Raw genomic sequence first — 21,444 nt, 5'->3', positions numbered from 1 at the left:
ATAATCATATAAATCAGTTTTAAGTAACAAGTAACTTCAGTGCAGGAAGAAAACATTTTTTAAAAAAACAAACGTGGAAGAAAAGTAAAATCTCCCAAATAAATGTACTGTATTTAAATTAATTTCCGTGTGTGTGTGTGTGTGTGTGTGTGTGTGTGTGTGTGTGTGTGTGTGTGTGTGTGTGTGTGTGTGTGTGTGTGTAGCGGCGGTCGAAAGATTGTTGTGGTGGGAAATGGTTTTGACCTGATCCAGAGAGCCACGATGAAAGTCCTGCCCTCTGCTGACGAGTTCTCACAGGCCACTGCTCCGGTAGAGGTGAGTGTGTTTGTTTGTGTGTGTGTGTGTGTGTGTGTGTGTGCGTGCGCGCTGCTGCGGCAGCAGATTGATGGAGTTTGCTGGTTCTTTATTTTAAAGTGGTACTTCATTTCCTCTCTGTTTCTCAGCTTCAGTTTTCTGCACAAAGTTTGTTTTTCCTCTTTCTCCACTTTTTATTTATCGTTCCTACAAATCTATTTTTCTCTCTCACTTCTCAGCTCAAGTTTTTCCTCTTTCCACTTTCTTTTTCTCCACCTTTTGTCTTGTCCTCTCATATTTTTCATAGACTGTTGGTTTGTCTTTAACACTAAAACTGGTGCATTTAATGCGTTAGAAAACATCAAGGCGGCAGAATAAGACGGTGAATGCTGTTCACTGTGTTTTTTTAACATATGAAAACAAATCAAATTAATTGGTTACAGCTCAGATAGTTGTAAAGAAATGTGTAAATAAAAACACTGATAAGTTGTAGCCTCCATTCAAAGCTCTGCATGAGGAAAACAACCATCATCTTAAAAGAAAATCAAACGTATCGTCAGAAATGTTTCTTAAAATGTTTCGTAGTGTGACACCTTCACTGTGGAGTGATCTCAGAGCTCACAAAATCTGATTATTTCATTTAATTACATTATTAATAATTTAGATAAAAATAATTACTATAAAACATGAAAAGTTTACCCTTGAATGGTTGTAAATTCATGAAATGAACAATTAACTTTGAAAAATGTGAAGTTTTCAACATTTTCCTTGTTTTTTGTTTTTTGCTTAAATTTTGGACAAAAAATCTTTGTATCCGAGCGACTGGTCTCTTCAGAATCAGTTGTTCAGATCAATAAGCCGACAGTAATTGAAGCCACATAATATCAGAGGTGGACGCACTCTGACAGGACCGAGGCAAATTTTTAATAAAAGCACAATATCGACTGGATGCACGTTGGTCTGCAGCCGCAACTCGACAGAGTCTCGAAGGAAGGATTCACTGCAGGGGAGAGGAGGGGAGTCTGAAGTAAAAGGTAAAAGTTACACCTGCATTTCAAATCTGACGTCCAATCCAGAGTGATTCACTACAGACACTTTTAACCATCAGAGGAAAATGCTAATAGATTATATTTAAACATGCAGTTAGTGTTTGTTTGTTTGTTTGTTTGTTTGTTTGTTTGTTTGTTTGTTTGTTGATTTGGCCACATGGGCGCAGCAGAGAGATGTGAAGATCGTCACCTTTCAAGTTGATGTGGTGAACTTGTACGAGGCTGTGACAGTGAACCGGAGCAACAGAGTGTTAGGGCCACGTTGAGGGAAAGAAAATCTGAAATTTACGAGAATAAAATCTTATAATTCGATCCTATAACGGTTCCTTTAGTTTGCATTTGAAGAAAAACCAAGTGAAGTAAAGTCAAACACCGTGACGCAGAAGGTTACACTGACTCCTCTTCTCGTCTCTCTCAGTTTGTCCAGGACACTCTGAGTAAGAACGACACCGTCCTGCAGTTCTACTCTCCGTCGGTGAACGCCTCCCTCGACACCCAGTCCCTCAGGACGTACCTGTTCCTGGACAACGGGATGGAGGAGCTGAAGAACTTCGACTACCACCCCAACCCCAGCTTCAACGAGCTCGCCAAGAACGTCATCACCGAGACCAGCATCATCATCGTGACGGTGAGAGGCGGGCGCTTTAAATACACACTTCACGCTCGCTCTTCGTCTGTCAATCTGTGGAGTTCACTCTCTCTCTCTTTGTCCGCTGCTCTCCTCAGGGTCGAGGTTTCTCCAAGGCGATGACGGCCAAAGAGGCTCAGGCGTTCGTTGGCGATGCCTCCTGTCACGTTAACATCCTGCAGGTAAACACACGCACCTTTATTAAAAGTACCACTTAACAATAAAACCACCCTTCATAAAGGATTTAAAAATCATAAACAACTATAAACTAGTTGTAACATGCTCACTATTTGGCAAGAAGATCTTACTAATTAATTAATGAGTTACTACCATTTATAATATAATGATGATGCGTTCACTTTACAATAAGACTCCTTAAGTTATAATTGGTAGTAACTCATTAGTCAGATTAATGAGCAGTAAGCATTATCTTGATCTTGCCAAATAGTGAGCCGGCATCAATGTATGAAAATTGTGTTATAACTTGTTCATAATTGTTTATTAATGATTTAATAAAAGTGTTAACAACTGAATTAATAACCTAATAATAAACATCCTTTATAAGGGAAGTCTTATTCTAAAGTGGTGCCATGATAACTCGTATTATTTATTTCATTTTATTAGTTTTTATAAGTTATTAAGCAGTAAAACATCCTTCTGTATAAGACCTGACGACCCTTTTGTTCTAAGTGTAAAAACACATGAGACTGCCGTTTCTCTGTAGTTTATTTTTAGGTGAGAAATTCAATGATGATGATTAATACTTCGACTGAAGAGATGAAAGTGATGCAGCACCACATGCTATTTAAATAAAAACTCAAGTCAGTGCATCAGGGTGTTTTTTAACCCGAGCATCAGGGAAGGTGATGAAGCGTATTATTATCAAAGCAGGAGCGAGGATGAAAAACATAACGCTGAGTTTTCTAACCTGATTTAATTAAGGTTGGGAAACAGTGTTTTATATCACAGTTGGTGGATGGTCAATTAATAATAATAATGATAAAAGTTATTGAAGCACTTATCAGAATCAGAGTTTACAAAGAGCTTCACCGGGATAAAATGACAAAACAAACAACAAACACATGAAATAAAACAATAAAAATAGAAATACAAGTAAGCAACGTAAAAAATATGTGAAATATTTAAAAGTTTTTCAAAGTTCATCGGGCAGGTTGACCGCAAAAGCTCCGCCCCCTTTAGTCTCACATCTTTACCACCAACAACTTCCTGTCAGATCTCAGGCGACGTGCAGCTGGATAGTCTGACGCCAGGAAGTGTTTTAAAAGTCGAATTTTTAAAATCGATTCATGAACAGAGTGGTAGCCAGTGTAAAGACCTGAAGAGGGAGGTAATATGATGATAATAATAATATGATGTAATATATAAATATGACATGATGATGGTGATATGATCTCTTTTCTTTTCATACCAACATGTGTTTAATTCATGTTTTCATTCGCTCTTCCTGTCGACTCTGTACAGGACGATAAGCTGATCCTGGAGGCTCCTTCGTCGCAGCCCAGAGCCAGGTCCAAACGCCAGCGCAGAGACACAGCCAACGACCTGCTGGATCTAGTGGTAAAAACACACAACCAAAAAATTTCAATTTTCTCAGCCCCCATTCGGACGGGATTAACATCACAGAGCGAGATGAGGGAACGAGTATTCGCCGTGACGACGGCAGACAGCGCTTTAACCGTCGGGACATGACAGGATATGAGACTGTAACAGACACGGACATTCAGCAGGAAAAAGACAAAAGAGAGAGACAAGCGGCTCCCGGGGGGGGGGGGGCGGCTGAAAGACTATGAAACATGCTGGTGTCATTCAGTGTGACTTACACTTCCCACTTCCTGTAGCTGACAGCCCATTCACCGGGGTCTTCCTCTGCTGATGGCGTCCATGTTCTCCCGTTGTTGGCCTTTATCTTTGTGTCAGTGTGTTAAAGTCACATTTCACACTGAGCTGTAAAAGTAGAAACTCAGAGCTCCTCTTCAAAAAATACAAGAACACGTCGCTCTGGACGAGATTTTAATTCCAGGAGTTAAAAGAAAAAAGTTTTCCCACGTACAGGCGCTGAACACACGCCAGGATTTTTCATTTCACAGGTTTTCAGATGTATTTGTTTCGACCACCTTGAAGAGGAGTAAACAGTCTGACGTGTGTCTCCGTGCAGGTGAAGTTCGGTCACGGCGAGTGGATCGTGGGTTCAGTCTACTACGCCAGAAAAGACGACATTCCTCTGGCCATAATCATCCCTGCCGTTATCGTACCGATGCTGCTCTTCATCGCCGTGTCCGTCTACTGCTACAGGTTCGACTAGACTATCAGCAACATGTGGACACACAGAGACGTGTTTGTTTTTCTGTGTGTTGATATGTTGAAATATCTCCCTCTGTGTGTGTGTGTGTGTGTGTGTGCGCGCGCATTTTAACAGGAGGAAGAGTCAACAGGCAGAACGAGAATACGAGAAGGTCAAACACCAACTGGAGAACCTGGAGGAAAGCGTCCGAGATCGCTGCAAGAAAGAGTTCACAGGTACGGCCACCTGACAGCTGTGAGGTCACATGACTGAAGGGATATTAAAGGATGCCTCCAATTTAAATCCAACAAAATCCAATTCCAATAAAGTCTAATTATTTTCTATGAGAGTGAACAGGCAGCTGATTCAGTCCTGATCCATAATCCATAATCCATAATCCATAATCCCTGTGGTTGTTCTGTGTCCGTCAGATCTGATGATTGAGATGGAGGACCACACCAGCGACCTGAGCGAGGCCCGGATCCCCTTCCTCGACTACAAAACCTACACGGACCGAAACTTCTTCCTGCCCTCCAAGGAGGGAGGCGCCAACGACACCATGATCACTCAAAAAATACAAATCCCAGAAGCCCGCAGGGCCATCGTGGCTCAGGCGCTCAACCAGTTCTCCAACCTGCTGAACAGTAAAACCTTTCTCATCAACGTGAGTCTGAAGCTGTCAGTCTTTCTTTCTTTTTCTTGTTGTTTCTATCTTTCTTCTTTTTCCTCTCTTCTCAGGTGTCTTTCTTCTTTTTCCTCTCTTACTAATCAGTTCTGTATCGATCTGTAAATGTTGAAACCCCCCACCCTCTCCTCTCGGCCTGTAGTTCATCCACACGTTGGAGAGTCGTCCGGACTTCAACGCCCGCGCTCGTGGTTACTTTGCGTCGCTGCTGACGGTGGCGCTGCACGGCAAGCTGGAGTATTACACGGACATCATGAGGACGCTGCTGCTGGAGCTGATGGACGAACACGTGCAGAGCAAGAACCCCAAGCTCATGCTGAGGAGGTGAGGGGGGGGAGGGGGGTAATACACCCGCAAATACACACAGGACGACTGTGAAAGAGAATAAAGATTAATGATGATAATAATAATAGAATCATAATTAATACAGGAGAGTTTGTGAGGGAATCATATTTTTTTTTTAAGAATTAGTGTAATCGACAATCAAAAATATTGAGTTTGCAGTTACAGAAAACAGAAGAAAAGAAAATCCTCACGCTGGAGCTCGAGCAAGAAAATATCTTGGCATTTTGACTTTATATATAAATATATATATATATATATAATATTAAAATAGTCGCAGATTAGATCGTTTCAAAGATGTTAAATGTAAATCACTGACAGTAATTTTCAAATGCAGAAAGTTCTATTTATTTGATCTTTTTCTTTTTCTTGATGATGTTGTGAATGTGATGGAAATTTCTTTTCCACAGAACCGTGTCTGAATATGTTCATGTCAATAAAGTCAGTTCAGTTGAATAAGTCAAACCTTTAAGTCCAGAAAAGTCTGGAAAATATTTATTTAGCTTTTATTTACAATGAAATTTTTCCATGATGGGAAAGTGGCTTCTTGTGGCTGCTGCACGGTCGTAATGTTTTTATCTTTTTTCTTCTCTGTGTGTGTGTGTGTGTGTGTGTGTGTGTGTGTGTGTGTGTGTGTGTGTGTGTGTGTGTGTGTGCAGGTCAGAGACAGTGGTGGAGAGGATGCTCTGTAATTGGATGTCCATCTGTCTCTATCAGTTCCTCAGGGTAACACAGATTTCTCACTTATTTTATGTTGTTTTCTCTTTTCTTTTGATTTCTTTTGATTTCCTTTTCTCTCTAATCTGTTTCTCTTGCCTGTCTTTCTTCTTCTTCTTCTTCTTCTTCTTCTTCTTCTTCCCTTTCCGCTTCTTTTCCTGCTCCTTCACTTATAATTGACTCTCAGAAAATGAAACCTGTTCAGTGTACCTGCCGTTTCTCTTCTTTTCTTTTGTGTTTTGTCTGGGTCGATTTCAGGCGTTTTGATACAGACGACGACAGCAGCAGATGTGTTGAACTGATGTTCCTGTACTTTCTCATAACAAACGCTGTCTTCACACCACAGACATTTTCTTCTTCTTCTTCTTCTTCCTGTGATTGTCGATTGAAGCTAGTCCCCCAACCCAAGCAACATTCAGACTGCAGGACACTGAAACTTACTTTGTTATTGATATGCAGAAGATATTTTTACTTCATGTCACCATTACACTTATTTTATTGTATTTATTAAATTTCAACCCTTTAAATAGACAGAAATCGTCCCTAACTTCTGTTCTTTGTATTTAACCTACAAGTGAAAAGTGTTTGTGAAAAGTGTGCGTCTCAGTCACCAGGTGTTAAATAAAAGGCTGATATCAGGTTCTGTCAAACCAACATGTGCTGTGTTTGTATCTCGGTATCAGGACACAGCAGGAGAGCCGCTATACAAACTGTTCAAGGCCCTCAAGCACCAGGTGGAGAAGGGCCCGGTGGACGCCAAGATGAAGAAAGCCAAATACACCCTGAACGATACAGGACTGCTGGGGGACGACGTCGAGTACTCCGTGCTGGTTGGTCCACACACACACACACACACACACACACAGACACACACACACACACACACACACACACAAACTGTTGTTTTCAGTGTTCCTCAGTTTAGCATGTCTGGACTTTGAAGCCCAGAGCCTGTGTTTTTTAGATCAAAAATGCTTATTTCCTCCTTTGGGATTTATTCTGTGTTTTAAAATCCCTTTTTTATGCATAAAAAAAAACTGGTAAGTTTTCAGAGTTTCCTCCAGACTTTATTGTTGTCGGAACAGAAAAGCCTCTGAAATCAGAATTTAGATGTTGGGCCAGAGAACAGCTCATGCTGCGTTCACACAGTGTTGGAGAACAACAGGAAAAACTTTTTTTTCCCTGAGTGTACACATTATTCCCAGCTGGCTTCGCCCCCCGACGCTAACCCTGCAGTCCCACCAGGTAAACCGCTTAAATGAGCTTCTTCTGTTGTGTTACATCTGTAGCAGTTCAAGTGAAACCAGATTAAAACTGGAAGTGCAGTCAGAGAGTGTGGACCTCCGGCAAAGCCAACGTCAAACAGCGAACACCAGACTTCATAGAAAAAAAGTTTAAAATTCACAGTAAATGATCCGGATCTGCGCCAAAATGTCGGCTCAGTGCTTGTTGTGTGAAAAGCCCGTGACAAACAAACAAACCAACCTCTTATATAACGAGCTGAATCTGTTGTGTTGGTGTTAATATTGGATTTTATTTAGATTTAACTGTCAGATGTGATGCATTTGCAGCCGTTCAGAGAATCATCAAGAGAAATGCCTGATATCTCCCGCTCTGAATTCAAGGGGTAGTTCGGGTTATTTGACGTGGGGCTGTGTGAGGTAGTCACGCAGTAGATTCAGATCAGCGCGCTGCCGGTCAGGACAGACGACAGGAAACACCAGCAGACTAGCAGAGCGATGTGTTGCTGTGCACGGGGCCGGCCGGAAACAACCTTTAAAAACACCCACTGAAACAATCAAATACACATTTAACTGTCGCTTCATGTAGAATAAAAACAGCACTTTCCTTTGGTACTACATTTTTCATCCTATGCACAAGCCTACAGTATTACGCCGCAGCCACAGGTCAGCTGGGTGAATCAGAAAGCGGCGTAATACAGTGCGTAGGAATACGGTAGTTCAGCGGTTGAAATAAAATGAAGTACCAAAAGGAAAAGTGCTGTTTTCATGGGAAGATAAACCGCTGAAAATATTCTACATGAAGCGTAAATGGATCATCGGAGGCTGAGGTGAACGGTTTTCCCCAATCAGCTGCTCATAATTACAATTAAAGCCAATCTGCAAGAAGACGCCGTTCTTTCCATCTGAGCCGTATTATGACACTGTATTACTTATTATGTAGAAGGCTGCAGCTGGTTGATACCACAGCTTGAACTGTGCTAGTTAGTTAACGTATGTGTGTCACTAACTGAGACAGAGTGCAGCCTAGATTACGACTTTAGCTGTGACACATTAAACCGTAATGGATGCAACACTGAACTACACACAGGGGCTGAGTGCGCTGTGTTGGAGTCACATCCGTCACATCCGATAGAAGCGGCGCCGGCTCAAATCCTCCGAGATCTTTCCAGACTAATGTCAACAGGAGCAGTAAAGAGTCGTCGCACACAGCTTCTGTGGACGTATCCGCAGCATCCACAGCTGGAGTCTGAGCGGTAACCGCATCCACATCCACAGTGAGGCAGCTGTGATCAGTGTGTACTGTCGGGGGGGTTCAGGCTTTCTGAAGGAGCAATGAGCATTAAAATGCATCATGTGAAGTGTCACATCATCTCTCCTCTCCTGCAGTGTCAGCAGAGCTTTTCCCCCACTAAAGTGGCACTGTGTTATAACTGGACTAGATCAACACACTCACTGTTGCTGTGGATGCTGGAAAGGCAAAAGTAGTTCAGAAACTAAATTCCCACTGTGATGCTTGAGGGGTTACAGCTCCTCAAATGTGAGGATTTGCAGCTTTTCTCTGTTTTATCTGGTTGTAAATTGAAAATCTTTGTGTTTTGGACTCAACAGGACGTGAAGACGTCACCTCAGACTTTTCTTTTAGCTGTTTATAATCTGCTTTCACTCCACGGTTTGCAGGCTGCACTCTTCACATCTGTCTGGTCAGGGTTAGTGTTTGGCTGACAAGGTGTTTGTGATGTCAGACCCTGCAGGTGTTGGTGCACGGGGAGGGACCAGATGTGACTCCAGTCAAGGTGCTGAACTGTGACACCATCTCCCAGGTGCGTTTGTTTATGTCATCGCAGAGTTTCTTCACTTCACTTCACCTCGACATCAGGAGCATCAAGGTTTTTTTGTGAGCTTTTAAAGCCTGAACTTCCTGTTCTGCAGGTGAAGGAGAAGATCATCGATCAGGTCTACAGGAATCTGCCGTACTCACAGAGACCGAAGGTGGAGAGTGTCGCTCTGGGTGAGACACCAAAACATATTGTTATTGACAATTATGAGATTCATATTTATTACAAATATATAAATTATCCTGCTGTCACAAACCAAGAGTGTGTCGCCCCCTGCAGGTCTGTGGGGGAACTGCAGGGTTACAGTGAGACGTGGAGGCAATAAAATAAAAATACTAAAACAATGAAAGTAGTTATATTTATGGACTGAACACAAAGATCAGATACAGACTGTGAAAGTGTAAAACAGAGATTCAACTCGTCCTAAATGTCTCCTCGTCTTTTCTTTTTTCAGGAAAAGTAGAATTTATGTAAATAAAAAGAAGAATTTATCTAAATGTATCTCACACTAGATGAAAATGTGTTTTCTGCTGAGAGGCGACAGACTGACTGTGACATTTTTCATGATGCAGATTAAAATGAAAAAACGAGCGACGACGAAAAGAAACGTTTTCTGATAAATGATGGAAGTTGTTTTACACGTCCTTTATTAATCAGTGCGGTTACCACGGATACAATCTTTAAAATAAATGGTGAATCAGAAGACAAATAAAATGATATGAGTTGAATCTGTTATTTGTCCTGTTGTAGAATCAGATCAGCGTCTGTTGAATACTTTATAAGTGTTTGTTGAGCATGTTTTCTCTCTCTCTCTCTCTCTCTCTCTCTCTCTCTCTCGGTCGACCTCTTGTATTATAAAAACAACAAAAACACACACACACACACACATTAAAGTTTGTTTCCTGGTGCGTCCTCAGAGTGGCGTCCTGGCTCCACCGGTCAGATCCTGTCCGACCTCGACCTGACCTCCCAGAAAGAGGGGCGCTGGAAGAGACTCAACACTCTGGCTCATTACAACGTGAGTTCAGCCTGATGCACTTTTGTCTGTGGGATTTGAAAATGTTTTGACTCAAATTCACCTCACGCAGCATCTTTGCCTCCCCTTCAACTCTCCGCCTCCCTCTCTCCCTCTCTCCCTCTCTCCCCTCCCTCTGGGGAGGCTTTTGTCTTTTTGTGTCTCTCTGCCTTTGTCCTGCTTAATGTCCAAAGATCCCTTCATCTCCCAGTGGGTGAAACGCCGTCTGCAACCATGAGTTAAATTAAGAGGAGCACAGTGAACATTTCACACACACACACACACCCTCTCTCTCTCTCTGTAACGTTAATCCTGTCTGAATGGGGCTTAATTAACTTCTCTTTTTTTTCAGATTTCCTCTCTAATTGTTGAGTGAAACTCTCCTCACCTCAGTGGAGCGGTTTCTCTGGCCAGATGTTGAATATTAAAACAGAAATGAAGACGTATTTACCAGCTGTGATCAGGGAGGAATCTCGATGAGACAGATTCCAGCTCCATGTTTTCAGTCAAATCTGATTTTATTTTACAAAATAAGTTCCTCTACTTAAGCTTCATATGAAGATTTGAACCTTTGTACCTCAGCACTTTAATTTAAAAGTGTTAAAAGAAAAGTTTCTTGTTTTTCCAACACAGGGATTAAATATGAAATTGCTTTATTGAAATAATTTGAAAGTGAACTGCTGAGAAAAATAGACATTGAAGTTAATCACACAAGATTAATAATAATATTAATATTATTCTGTGATTAGGACTCTGTGACATTATTTTCTGTATTTCATGTAGATCTGAAATGTTAAGTTCATTCATCAATTATCAAACTATTCTCCTATAGGCAAACGTAATATATGCATATATACTGAATTTCCATTTATGAAATATATGTTCATATAAAATAAAAACTTAATTAGAAATTAGAACAGTTCCATACATTGACATATGTGTCTAGCCCATATCAAAGTTTGTATGATTATATTGTTACATGAATATATATCCATCCCAAAGCCTGTCAATATATGTTGACATTATAAACAGTGACATGTTTAATGAGAAATTAAAAACATATATAAATACATACAGTTTGTATGTATGTGTATGTCAGTTAACTGATAATCAGTTCATCAGAAATTGATCTGGTTCCAGTTTGAGGAATCGCTGCTTTCCTTAGTCAGATGTGATTTTAACATGTTTGGACATTTTTAAGGACAAAAACAATTGACAGATCAGCGTCTGATCAATGTCTGATCTGTGGTGAAGTGAGTCAGGAGCGACGCAGGTTCCTGCTGCACTCTGATGTTTTTTAATCATCTTTGCTTCCGCGAGTCGAGCTCAGACTTTTGAAACCAGCAGAAACTGAAGTGCAGAGAAATGTCGAGTCACACGAGACTCCTCGTCACGTTGAGCGGAAACCAACAGGAGCTAAAACAAACTCCCACAGCTTCCCCTCTGACATTTAAAGAAAATCATTTATGGAGGAAGCTGCTGTGAGACGGACGGACGCAGCTTTAATAACAGTGAGCTCAGTCGCAGAGAATCAGGTTCATTCTTCTTCTTCTTCTCCTCTCCGGGTTGTTGTGTTGCAGGTTCGGGATAACGCCACGTTGGTTCTGTCCAGAGTTCTGCACACACAGTCCTTCCACCAGCACCAAGACAGCCACGAAGAGAGTACGCACACACACACACACACACACACACACACACACACACACACACACACATCCTGACGCAGACTTGATGGCATAGGTGTAAAATAACTCTGAGGTTTTTATATTTACTTGGCCGCAGTTTGTTGTTACTTCTGAAATTACATTTTCAAATTCTCTGAAAAACTATAATAAAATAAATTTGTGTGTTTTGACGGATGAAAAATTGATCTTTGGTCTAATTTGAAAAGTTTTAACTGTGATTGAAAATGTTTTCACCTGACGGGAGAATTCAACTCTCTGCTTCACACTGAGAAGTTTTATTAAGAAAATAGACAAATAAATCTTCCACAGGTGAATATTTATTGTTTTGTTTTTTTTTTTTTGTTATGCCTCCGCGCCGGCAAACTAGGACTCAAGGATGAACTGATTAGATTTTTGTGGTCAAGGGTCAAAGGTCAAGGTCACGGTATCGTATAAAATGAAGGAGCCGGCGGTGTTACATGTTCTGTCTCTGCCATCGTGTACAGAAAACGCTCTGCTGGAGGACGACAACACCTTCCACCTGGTGAGACCGGCGGATGAGATCGATGAGGTGAAGTCAAAGAGAGGCAGCATGAAGGACAAGGCCATGACCAAAGCCATCACTGAGATCTACCTGACCAGGCTGCTCTCCGTCAAGGTAACCGACCAACATAACCACCATGTTTATACAGGTTTTCAATTTTATTCTGTTTCACCATTTTCATATTTACACTTTTTACTCCAGTACAAACAACCCAGTTATTAGTAGATAGAACAAACGCGGTTTTTCTTAATGTGCAGCATTTGTCAGCAATTATTTCGTCTCCTATGAAGATTTATTTTATATAATTACGGCTTTATTTTAATATTTTTATTCATTTCCTGTTGGTACAGCAGAGCAGCATTAATACACACTTGTATCTGCTTTGCAGCCACGTTGTACCGTGTTATAAACCATTAATGAGATGTTTATATTCTGCTGTTAAATGCTCAATACAGCAAAGTTGTTACAGACAAGTTACTGTTGTGAAAACACAGCGAACTCGTCTGCACGTTTTCTGGGTAAATAATATAATATGTGTCAGTTTCTATAGTCAGTGTTTTCCTAGAGAGACGCTGTCATAAAGTATCAGGTCTCTGTTTCTGAAATCTTTTAATCAGCGCTGGTGTTTTAAATAATTATGGCATAATTTACATGCTTTTTTTTTTTTTTTTTTTAATAAGACTACTCTTAATTTGGAAAACATGATAACGAATTTCACATTAAAGTGTTATTTGCTAGATTAATATGAATATATAAACGCAGGATACAGCATTCAGATGTAGTTGTTGACTTTTTTTATCATATATAGACAGTTGTTTTAATTTGAAAAACTTTCATTTTAATCAGTGTATAATTGCATATGTAAATTACAGGGAACTCTGCAGCAGTTTGTGGACGACTTCTTCCGCAGTGTGTTGTGCTCGAGCTCCGTCGTCCCTCCTGCCGTCAAATACTTCTTCGACTTCCTGGACGAGCAGGCGCTGAGGCACGACAACGTGGAAGAGGAGACGCTGCACATCTGGAAGACCAACAGGTTACAGAACACACACACACACACACACACACACACATTCATGTTGCTGTCAGATCTCACAGTTTGTAGTAGGAAGTATCTACAGTACAGATGAGAAAATTATCCTTTCACAACATCTGGCCAGTTGTCAGCTGGTGTGCAGGAAATAACGAGCAGCTTCAGTTCAGCTCAGCGCTTCACTGCATCAGCTCTGACAGTAACTGAAGACAGGCAGCATGAGATGGTGTCAGGCTGGTGTTAGAGGATAAATATAAGTGTCTGTGGATCTGTTCCTGTCTAAATGCTGAGGAGCAGATCTGTATCATGGCTCCTGAAGCTCCACTAAGGCAGGTGCAGATATTCAGCAGCTCAACAAAGACACTAATCTAAACAAATATGAGCAAAAATGAAAACATAAAGACGTAGAGCCAAAGTTTTCTTCAGATCTCTCTGAAGAAATGAAGTTTGTTCCTGAGGGTTAGTTTCCATGTTCTTTGAAATATTAAACAGAGATTCCAAATTATTGATCATTCATCAGTTTGTGATGGAGAATGATTAGTTACAGTTGTTTTTTTTTTTTTTCATTTTATCCAAATTTTTTGACTGTTTTCATCAGAAAATATAAAAAATTTGCCTTTTACACTTTTTCAATTATTTGTTTTGTCCCAAAGCAAAAAATATTCAGTTTTCATTTATATAAAAAAAATAGATCCTCACATGTGATAAATCAGAATTTTTGCTTGAAAAATGACTTTAGTGTTGCCGTTTCTTTTGCTGTACAACATAAATAATATCGTTTATGCGGAGAAGACTGGAATATAGACACAGAGAGTCTGTGAGTTGAGTGAAACGTGTGATCAGAGTCCAGGTGAAGAACCAGGTGTAAGTGGGAGACTTAAAAACTCTGTTTGACGTCATTCGAACAGCGCCGTGTGGATCCTACTGTCAGTGAACGCCTCCCACCGGCTGATGTGTGACTCTTTAACTGATCCGACGTCTGCCAGTGTCTCTTCAAAGCTTCTCTGAATCTCTGCAGGAGATACGACCTGCAAAGAGAAATAATTACACTGCTTCTCGAGCTGTGTGTGCGCGCGTGTGAGTTACACCTCATCGACTAAACTAGAGTGTAATTATGTCCTCGTTTCTGCTAAACCAGACAGCCGACCACATGAAAGCCTGATTTAATTGGCAGGCTGTTATCGGGATGGATAAATGATGACAGGGCAGAGACGGACAAGGAGGAGAAGAAGAAGAAGAAGAGAGGAAAGACAGACAGAGAGACAAAGAGATTGCTTTTTCTTTAACGTCTCTGCTTTCAAACTGGCCTTGAGCTCGGCCTGTCAGTCATCAGGAAGACACTCGCACGCAAACAAGTTGGACAATGAAATATTCATCGTCTGTGCTGAATTATTGACGAGGGTTACGGTCTGTGGAGGTAGAGGGAAGGAAGAGACGGCAGGGAGAGATGAAAGGATGGAGGGAAGAGGGAAGGGAAACAGCGTGTCAGCAGGTCCTTAAAAAGTCTGAAACTGACCAGAATACTTCACTGTTTTGAGTGTTGTACTTCTTTTAAGAATAAAACTTACAGCTTCCACACGGTGATGAAATACTACACAGTGGGTGTGGAGCAAGACAATAAACCAAATTAACTTTGACAAATCTTAGCCAACTTTTCGCTTTCAATTACTGAGTCTTCCTGTTTCCTCAGCTTGCCTCTGCGGTTCTGGGTGAACATCCTGAGGAACCCCCACTTCATCTTCGACGTCCACGTGACGGAGGTGGTGGACGCGTCGCTGCACGTCATCTCTCAGACCTTCATGGACGCCTGCACCAAGACGGAGCACAAGCTCAGCAGAGTCAGTTCACACACACTGTTTATTGTCTTTGACTCACACTGGGAGAAGTGGAGTTATCAGTGATTTTAATCCCATGTGGATCCCCTGTTTTCTTTTTCTTTTCTTTTTTATTAACTTAAAAGTAGCCGTATTAGCTATTAGCAGCTCCTGTCCGTGCTGAACCCATGGATGTACACTCAGCGATCAGCGCTTTACTGTGATACTGATACATTTATTTGCAATGGATATAAGACATTTGACAGAAAAAGACAGTGTTGAACATTTTGTTCATCATGACGAACTTTTCTTTTTTTTTTTAATGTATATTTTAATTCTTTGATATAAATGGGATTTCCATATCTCACTCATTTTTTTAAAGTATTTTTGATGTATTTTATGCCTTTATTTGACAGTCAACCGTGGAGAGTAGACAGGAAATGACAGGAAGCAGAGATGGGTAATGACATGCGACAAAGGTTCATGCCTGGATGCTCACTAGAGATGTTGCGGTTCCCGGTCAGCGCTCCGGATACATCTTTTAATTTTCGTCACTATCTTGCTAATCCGTTGTGGCATTTAGGCTCACACCGCTCCAGCAACTGGCTGCAGAAGAGTTAATTACAACACTTAATCAAAAAATGAACCAAGGACCGTTTGAACATCACAGACTGATTATAATTAACAGCGCAGGAGCAACGGAGAGAGGATTTTCTCTGGAAAACATCTTCACTCCACACAGAACAAAGTTGTGGAAATTAAAATGATTCTGAGAAATGACCAAAGGTCTTTTTATCTGTGTGTTTCTCTCTCTCTCTCTCTCTCTCTCTCTCTCTGACTGCAGGAGTCTCCCAGCAACAAGCTGCTCTATGCAAAAGAGATTTCAACATACAAGAAGATGGTGGACGAGTGAGTTTATTACACCAAATGACAATTGACGATTTCCACAAAAACAGAACATATCGCAGCATGTTATGAAGTTTTTGATACAAATTTTTGAGCATTTGATGTAATTAGATACTGTAAATGACTGATCAGATTGTTTGTGTGTTTTCCCAGTTACTATAAGGGCATCAGACAGATGGTTCCAGTCAGTGACCAGGACATGAATACACACCTTGCTGAGGTGTCCAGGGTATGAAACACCTTCCCTCTCTGTGTGTGTGTGTGTGTGTGTGTGTGTGTGTGTGTGTGTGTGTGTGTGTGTGCGCGCGCATGTGCGTGTGTGTTAGATAGATAGATAGATAGATAGATAGATAGATAGATAGATAGATAGATAGATAGTTATGAAATCCCATTAAAATCTGCTCCATCTTTGACCAGCTACAACAACAAAATGGATCTTAGTCATGTAATAATAAAATAATAATACTATATAATAGGAAATGTTCTCAGCAGTGTATAAAATTACATTTTTTGCTCAGCGGCCGAGAGCTGGCGAGTTTAAATAATCTACTCATATAGAGAACAATTTTATCAGCCACTCTATCTTTAAATGACTTTAATATTGGAGTGTGTGCACAGTCAAGCACTGTATGAAAATATGTAATTATGGAATCAGCAAAACTTGTCTGGTGAATGTACTCCAAAGACTAGAGAAGATGACTGTGTACACTAGACTCCAGTGAAGTGTCAGATACAGCTTTATGTACATACTATACTCTATGTATATGTAACAGATGTAGCAGGAAGCTTGTGGGTATTTTTGTATTGTATCCGTATTACACACGTAACTGACTTGACATTTAAATGGCAACATAGTGTTTTATTATGGAACCTTTGCTTCCACTCTGTAGCAACACACAGACAAGCTGAACACCCAGGTGGCCTTACATCAACTGTACCAGTATGCCAGCAAGTACTACGATGTGGTGAGAAAAGTTCAACTTTCAAAACTTTATTGTGCACAGATACATTTCTGTTTCGGAAGTTAAATTCTTCTGTTTTTATTGTGAGAAAAAATAAATGAATGACTTAAGTTTGCATTATCGTCTTTTTCAGATCATCCAGTCACTGGACGAGGATCCAGCAGCTCAGAATAAACAGCTCACCCTCCGCCTCCAACAGATCGCTGCCGCCCTGGAGAACAAGGTCACTGACCTTTGACCTCTGACCTCATGGAGGGGTCAAGGAGAGGAGCTAACGGCTACTAAAACACAGGATGTTGTTTTCCATTTAAAGACTCAAAAGAGGACGAGCTTGCGGACTCTACCGAATGTTTGACCATATAAGGACTGAAGTGGGAGGGGCTAGTGGAGCCACAGGAAGCTGTTGACCATATAAGTACTGAATGGGAGGAGGTATGGGACTCCAGGGGGGGAGAGGATTGGAGATTTTGGACAAATGAAGTGTTAAAATGTGGTCAGAGTGGTGGAAAGTAAAGAGCTATCTGCTGCAGTTGTATGGCGGACTTCCACTTGGCATCCCAAAACAAACACCAAGGAGGGATGCAAAATGGCAACCGTAATATGGCTGCAGATGGGAGCTCTGTGAAATCAAAGGGTTATTTTTATAATGGTAGCTAGGGGTGCTCGGTTGGTGTAATCCTCGGACCTAGCTGGACGATGTTTCTGTGTTTGGCTTCTCTACACCACAAATTTTGATTTTACCATATAGGGACTAAAGAAAGAAAGTGCCACACAAGGAATGAAGATTGAAGATTTTTGGATAACTGAAGAATATGAGTGAAGTAAAAAAAAAAAACATCACCAAGTATTTTCTTTTTGCCACTTAACCCTTTTGGAAGTTGGGATTGGAAGCGCACAGTACTGGAGGCGTTGTGACCACTTTTACCGTCTTACTTACTTACTGCTGATCTGAGGTCAGTTTGTCTTGTCTCCACTCTAAATGGTAACTAGGAAATCTGATCACTTGTCAGCAGCAGAGAACAGTTTTCATCCTAAAGCGTGAAAATGCTTGGATGAACTTTTACCTGGAAGCGAGCTTAAGTAAAAATAATCAACCAATGAAAACCCACTACGGTACATACCACTGGCCAATCAATGGTCTTGACGGCACAACTGAGGAGAGTGTATTCAGGGTACGATGAGTTAATTTAAACCCAAAAATCAAACCACAACATAGGCTTTTCTTGTATCATGGCCAAATCATATCAGATTAGCTGCAGTATGTGCTTCTACGCTGATGACACTGTGCTGTTGATTCGAATCGCAGCTGAATAATTTTATGTTGTTTAGTTTGTTTAGTATTATTCTTTGTGTGCAGGCTTTAAGCAGAGGCTTTGCATTTCCATATACAACATGAAATTTATCTTTTTAACGGACTGTTACAGTTCCACTTAGTTCTTGCTTTCATTAAGTGTTAATCTGAGTGGTCCACGATGTCATATGCTGTGCGTAAGTATGTGGTGAGGACCAGCTTGTTTTTACTTTCTGTGAAAAATCATGACTGCCCAATCATGTGGTCTAAACAGCCAAACACTTTAAGTGAGACTTATTTTTGTTTTTATACTATGTATGATTTGAATTCTTTTGTAATACTCCCTTCATAGATATTGCTGCATTTTTTTTTCTGTTTGCACACATTAGAAGAAATTACTTAAGTGTCTTCTGAAGACAGGGTATACGTGGATCCTTCAAAAATGCTTACAATTAATCGGAAATTAAGGTGGTAAAGTGTTAAAATGTATTCAATCCAGTTATTATAGGTCATATTCCTCCATCATGCATTGCCAAAAAAAATATGCATTCAGTCAGTTTTACCAGACAGACTGATTTCACGAGAGTAAAGCAGGCACAATACATACATTTAAAACACACAGCCAAAAATATGAATGTCTCCAAAAAATGAATGGCCCTTATCCATGGAAGATTTAAAATGCGTAAAACCATATCAAACAAAAAAATAAAGTAAAATACAATATTTTAATTTGGCATAGAAATTCATGTTGCAATGAAAAACAATTCATTCAGCTATTTAAGACAAATAATTTTTCGTTTAACAATTTCTTAAAATTATGACCGTAATTACATACATAAAAAGGAAATACATAATATTATGTTTATTGTATTTCACTTTATTTCTTTATTTTATTTGTTTTTATTTTTGTATTTTAAGTCTTCCATATTATTGTACAAAAATGCCTGTGTGCACATAATTGTTTCCTATCACCTGCAACAACTCCATGGATATGCATGTGCCTCCTGATTATTGCCTTCTCCTTATTCTGTCCATTAAATGTTTCATTAATGTTCATGAGGTTTGTTTAATCGGAAATAGGCTGGTTTTGTTTTTAGCTCTCGGGAATGAAATATGTTAATGTCAACTGTTACAGAGAGATATGGGAGAAAAAACTTAATTTTAAATACATAAACAATATGATCATGTATATTATCAACCACTCTGTAAATGAGTGAACTGTGGACCAAGTTATTAGAAGATCTGCAACAGTCTTTGGGTTTAAGTACCATTACACAGCTGAAGTGTAAATGAACTCATTTATCTTCTCTGAAGCCACATATTAGTCATCGTCACCATAGAATCATTATCTGCATCATTCTTTGCCTTCTGAGCCCAGATGACGTGCTTTATGTAGTGCTTGAGTTAATATCAAAGAATAAATATGCAGTTTGTAAGTTGAATGATAAACCCCATGTCTTTTGGGGAAGAAGGATTTCTCTCACTGCAGAAGTGCTTTGTGTTTTGTTTTGGGGTTTTTCAGTGGAAGCTGGTATTATTGATTCCTCCGAGCTTTCAGATCTTAAAAACTGCATGTTTAAATTCTGAAGCAATACGACCTTAAGGCTGGTGCTGTATCTTTGTACTCATGTCTCGAATTCCTTAAACTGTGGATGGACACACCGCAAGCTTTTGACCAGATTTGGCACCACATGACCTCCAGATACAAAGACTGAAATAAACACATCTTAGCCTGTTTTCTTTTTTACTTCTCATAAGCTTTCTTCTGAGCATTTTTTTCTCAGAAATTTGCTTATGAAAGCCACTTCCGTGCCAAATAACTTCAAGTAACTATTGTGTGTGTTGTAGTGTGTGTAATTTCCAAAGCTTGGACTGTCAATTGAGTTGTGTGTTTGATGAGTGTAGCCAGAAATGAGGGGAACAAACAATTGTGTATTAAATAATCTGGTGGTACTTTTATAAAAACTGTGGAAATGTGAAACTTTTTGGAGGTTGTTTTCAATGTCGGTTCAGATGTTCAGATGTCAGAAGACCTTGCGCAAAGTTTCACCAGCTTTTCAAAGCAAACTGCCACATTTGTTTTAATGTTTAGATCTTTAAATCCTTTTGAAAAAAAATGTTTCACATTGTGTTGCTGACCTGAAAGCGCAATCTTTACTCACTCTACAAATATAGTGTATTAAATGTAAAATATAAGACATCAGATGTATGTTGAAAACAATATTTTACGCAGCTTATATCTTAAAAACATCTCTATCTCTAATTCTCCCCCAACACTTGCTTCTTTCTGCCTTCTTTTTGCCACCAGCGAGTGCCTTAAAGAGTAGAACTGAAAGTAGATCTGGAAGGAAAAGCCAAAAAAGACGTCTAGAAGCACATATAGGAAGTTTACTGCTTGTTTGTTGTTATGAACTGGAAGACCACAATGGAAAACAGGAGCTGTATGTAAGTATTTTAGAGATGGCAAAGTTGGTAGTGTCAAATGTTTTTAAAGCTTGTACAAATACAAATTTACCCCATCACTATGATCAACCATGTTGTTCTGGAATGTAATTCCCAAAACTGTGCGTGCATGGCTAACAAAAGTAAAGTGCAGAGTTTTCTGAAGACAGGGCAGGAGCTAGTTGCACCAGCTGTTGGTAAGTTAAAACTTAGCCTTGTTCTAACGTAAAGTGTTTACTAAGGACTTTCTCGTCACAAAATTTTGCCAAACTGATAAAACTGTTCAATAACGATGCAAATAATGATTTTGAACATACCTGAAATTATAAAATGTTATGCAAGTAACAAATAACCATTAGGTTAGCGTAATCAGATATTTCTTGCTTGTTCTAAACTATGAATACTACTAGCTCTTTAAAACTAGCTTGTAGTTACTTGGGAGGACTTCTTGTTCAAATTTAGTAATGGATTTATGAAAAGCTGGTGCAGCCCAGTCCATGGTCCGCTCGCCTAGCTAACCTCTGTCATGCTAGCTTCTATAACTCAGTGAGTTTAATCATAAAGGTCTTTTTCTGTTTCAGGAAACCTGAAATGTGTTTATAAAACATGTTTTCTGTCCATGCGCTACCTTCATACTGAGTAGTAACATTCTAGTGCCTGTTGAATTTAAGAAACATCTA

The 21,444-nt window shown here is 40.0% G+C and overlaps 1 protein-coding gene across 2 annotated transcripts in view; it reads left to right on the top strand.

Annotated features, from left to right (window-relative positions):
• LOC111225043 (plexin-B2-like) overlaps positions 1-20,303 on the top strand; it is a 176,042-nt gene extending 155,739 nt beyond the window's left edge. For both annotated transcript variants that reach the window (XM_022749789.1, XM_022749790.1), the window contains 21 exons: positions 204-315; positions 1,762-1,971; positions 2,070-2,153; positions 3,454-3,549; positions 4,148-4,284; positions 4,409-4,509; positions 4,705-4,937; positions 5,101-5,282; positions 5,960-6,026; positions 6,701-6,847; positions 9,004-9,081; positions 9,191-9,269; positions 10,014-10,114; positions 11,692-11,773; positions 12,282-12,433; positions 13,192-13,352; positions 15,040-15,187; positions 16,008-16,072; positions 16,223-16,298; positions 16,960-17,034; positions 17,165-20,303. In XM_022749789.1, the coding sequence (XP_022605510.1) occupies positions 204-315; positions 1,762-1,971; positions 2,070-2,153; positions 3,454-3,549; positions 4,148-4,284; positions 4,409-4,509; positions 4,705-4,937; positions 5,101-5,282; positions 5,960-6,026; positions 6,701-6,847; positions 9,004-9,081; positions 9,191-9,269; positions 10,014-10,114; positions 11,692-11,773; positions 12,282-12,433; positions 13,192-13,352; positions 15,040-15,187; positions 16,008-16,072; positions 16,223-16,298; positions 16,960-17,034; positions 17,165-17,269 (2,491 nt within the window). In that variant the 3' untranslated portion in view covers positions 17,270-20,303. The remainder of the gene's footprint in view (positions 1-203; positions 316-1,761; positions 1,972-2,069; positions 2,154-3,453; positions 3,550-4,147; positions 4,285-4,408; positions 4,510-4,704; positions 4,938-5,100; positions 5,283-5,959; positions 6,027-6,700; positions 6,848-9,003; positions 9,082-9,190; positions 9,270-10,013; positions 10,115-11,691; positions 11,774-12,281; positions 12,434-13,191; positions 13,353-15,039; positions 15,188-16,007; positions 16,073-16,222; positions 16,299-16,959; positions 17,035-17,164) is intronic.
• Positions 20,304-21,444: the final 1,141 nt, after the last annotated feature.

This window comes from Seriola dumerili, unplaced genomic scaffold (assembly GCF_002260705.1).
Source record: "Seriola dumerili isolate Sdu_G_001 unplaced genomic scaffold, Sdu_1.0 BDQW01000138.1, whole genome shotgun sequence".
NCBI classification, from domain to species: domain Eukaryota; kingdom Metazoa; phylum Chordata; class Actinopteri; order Carangiformes; family Carangidae; genus Seriola; species Seriola dumerili.
Note: the sequence above shows the minus strand (reverse complement) of the source record. Positions and strands in the feature narration are given on the sequence as shown.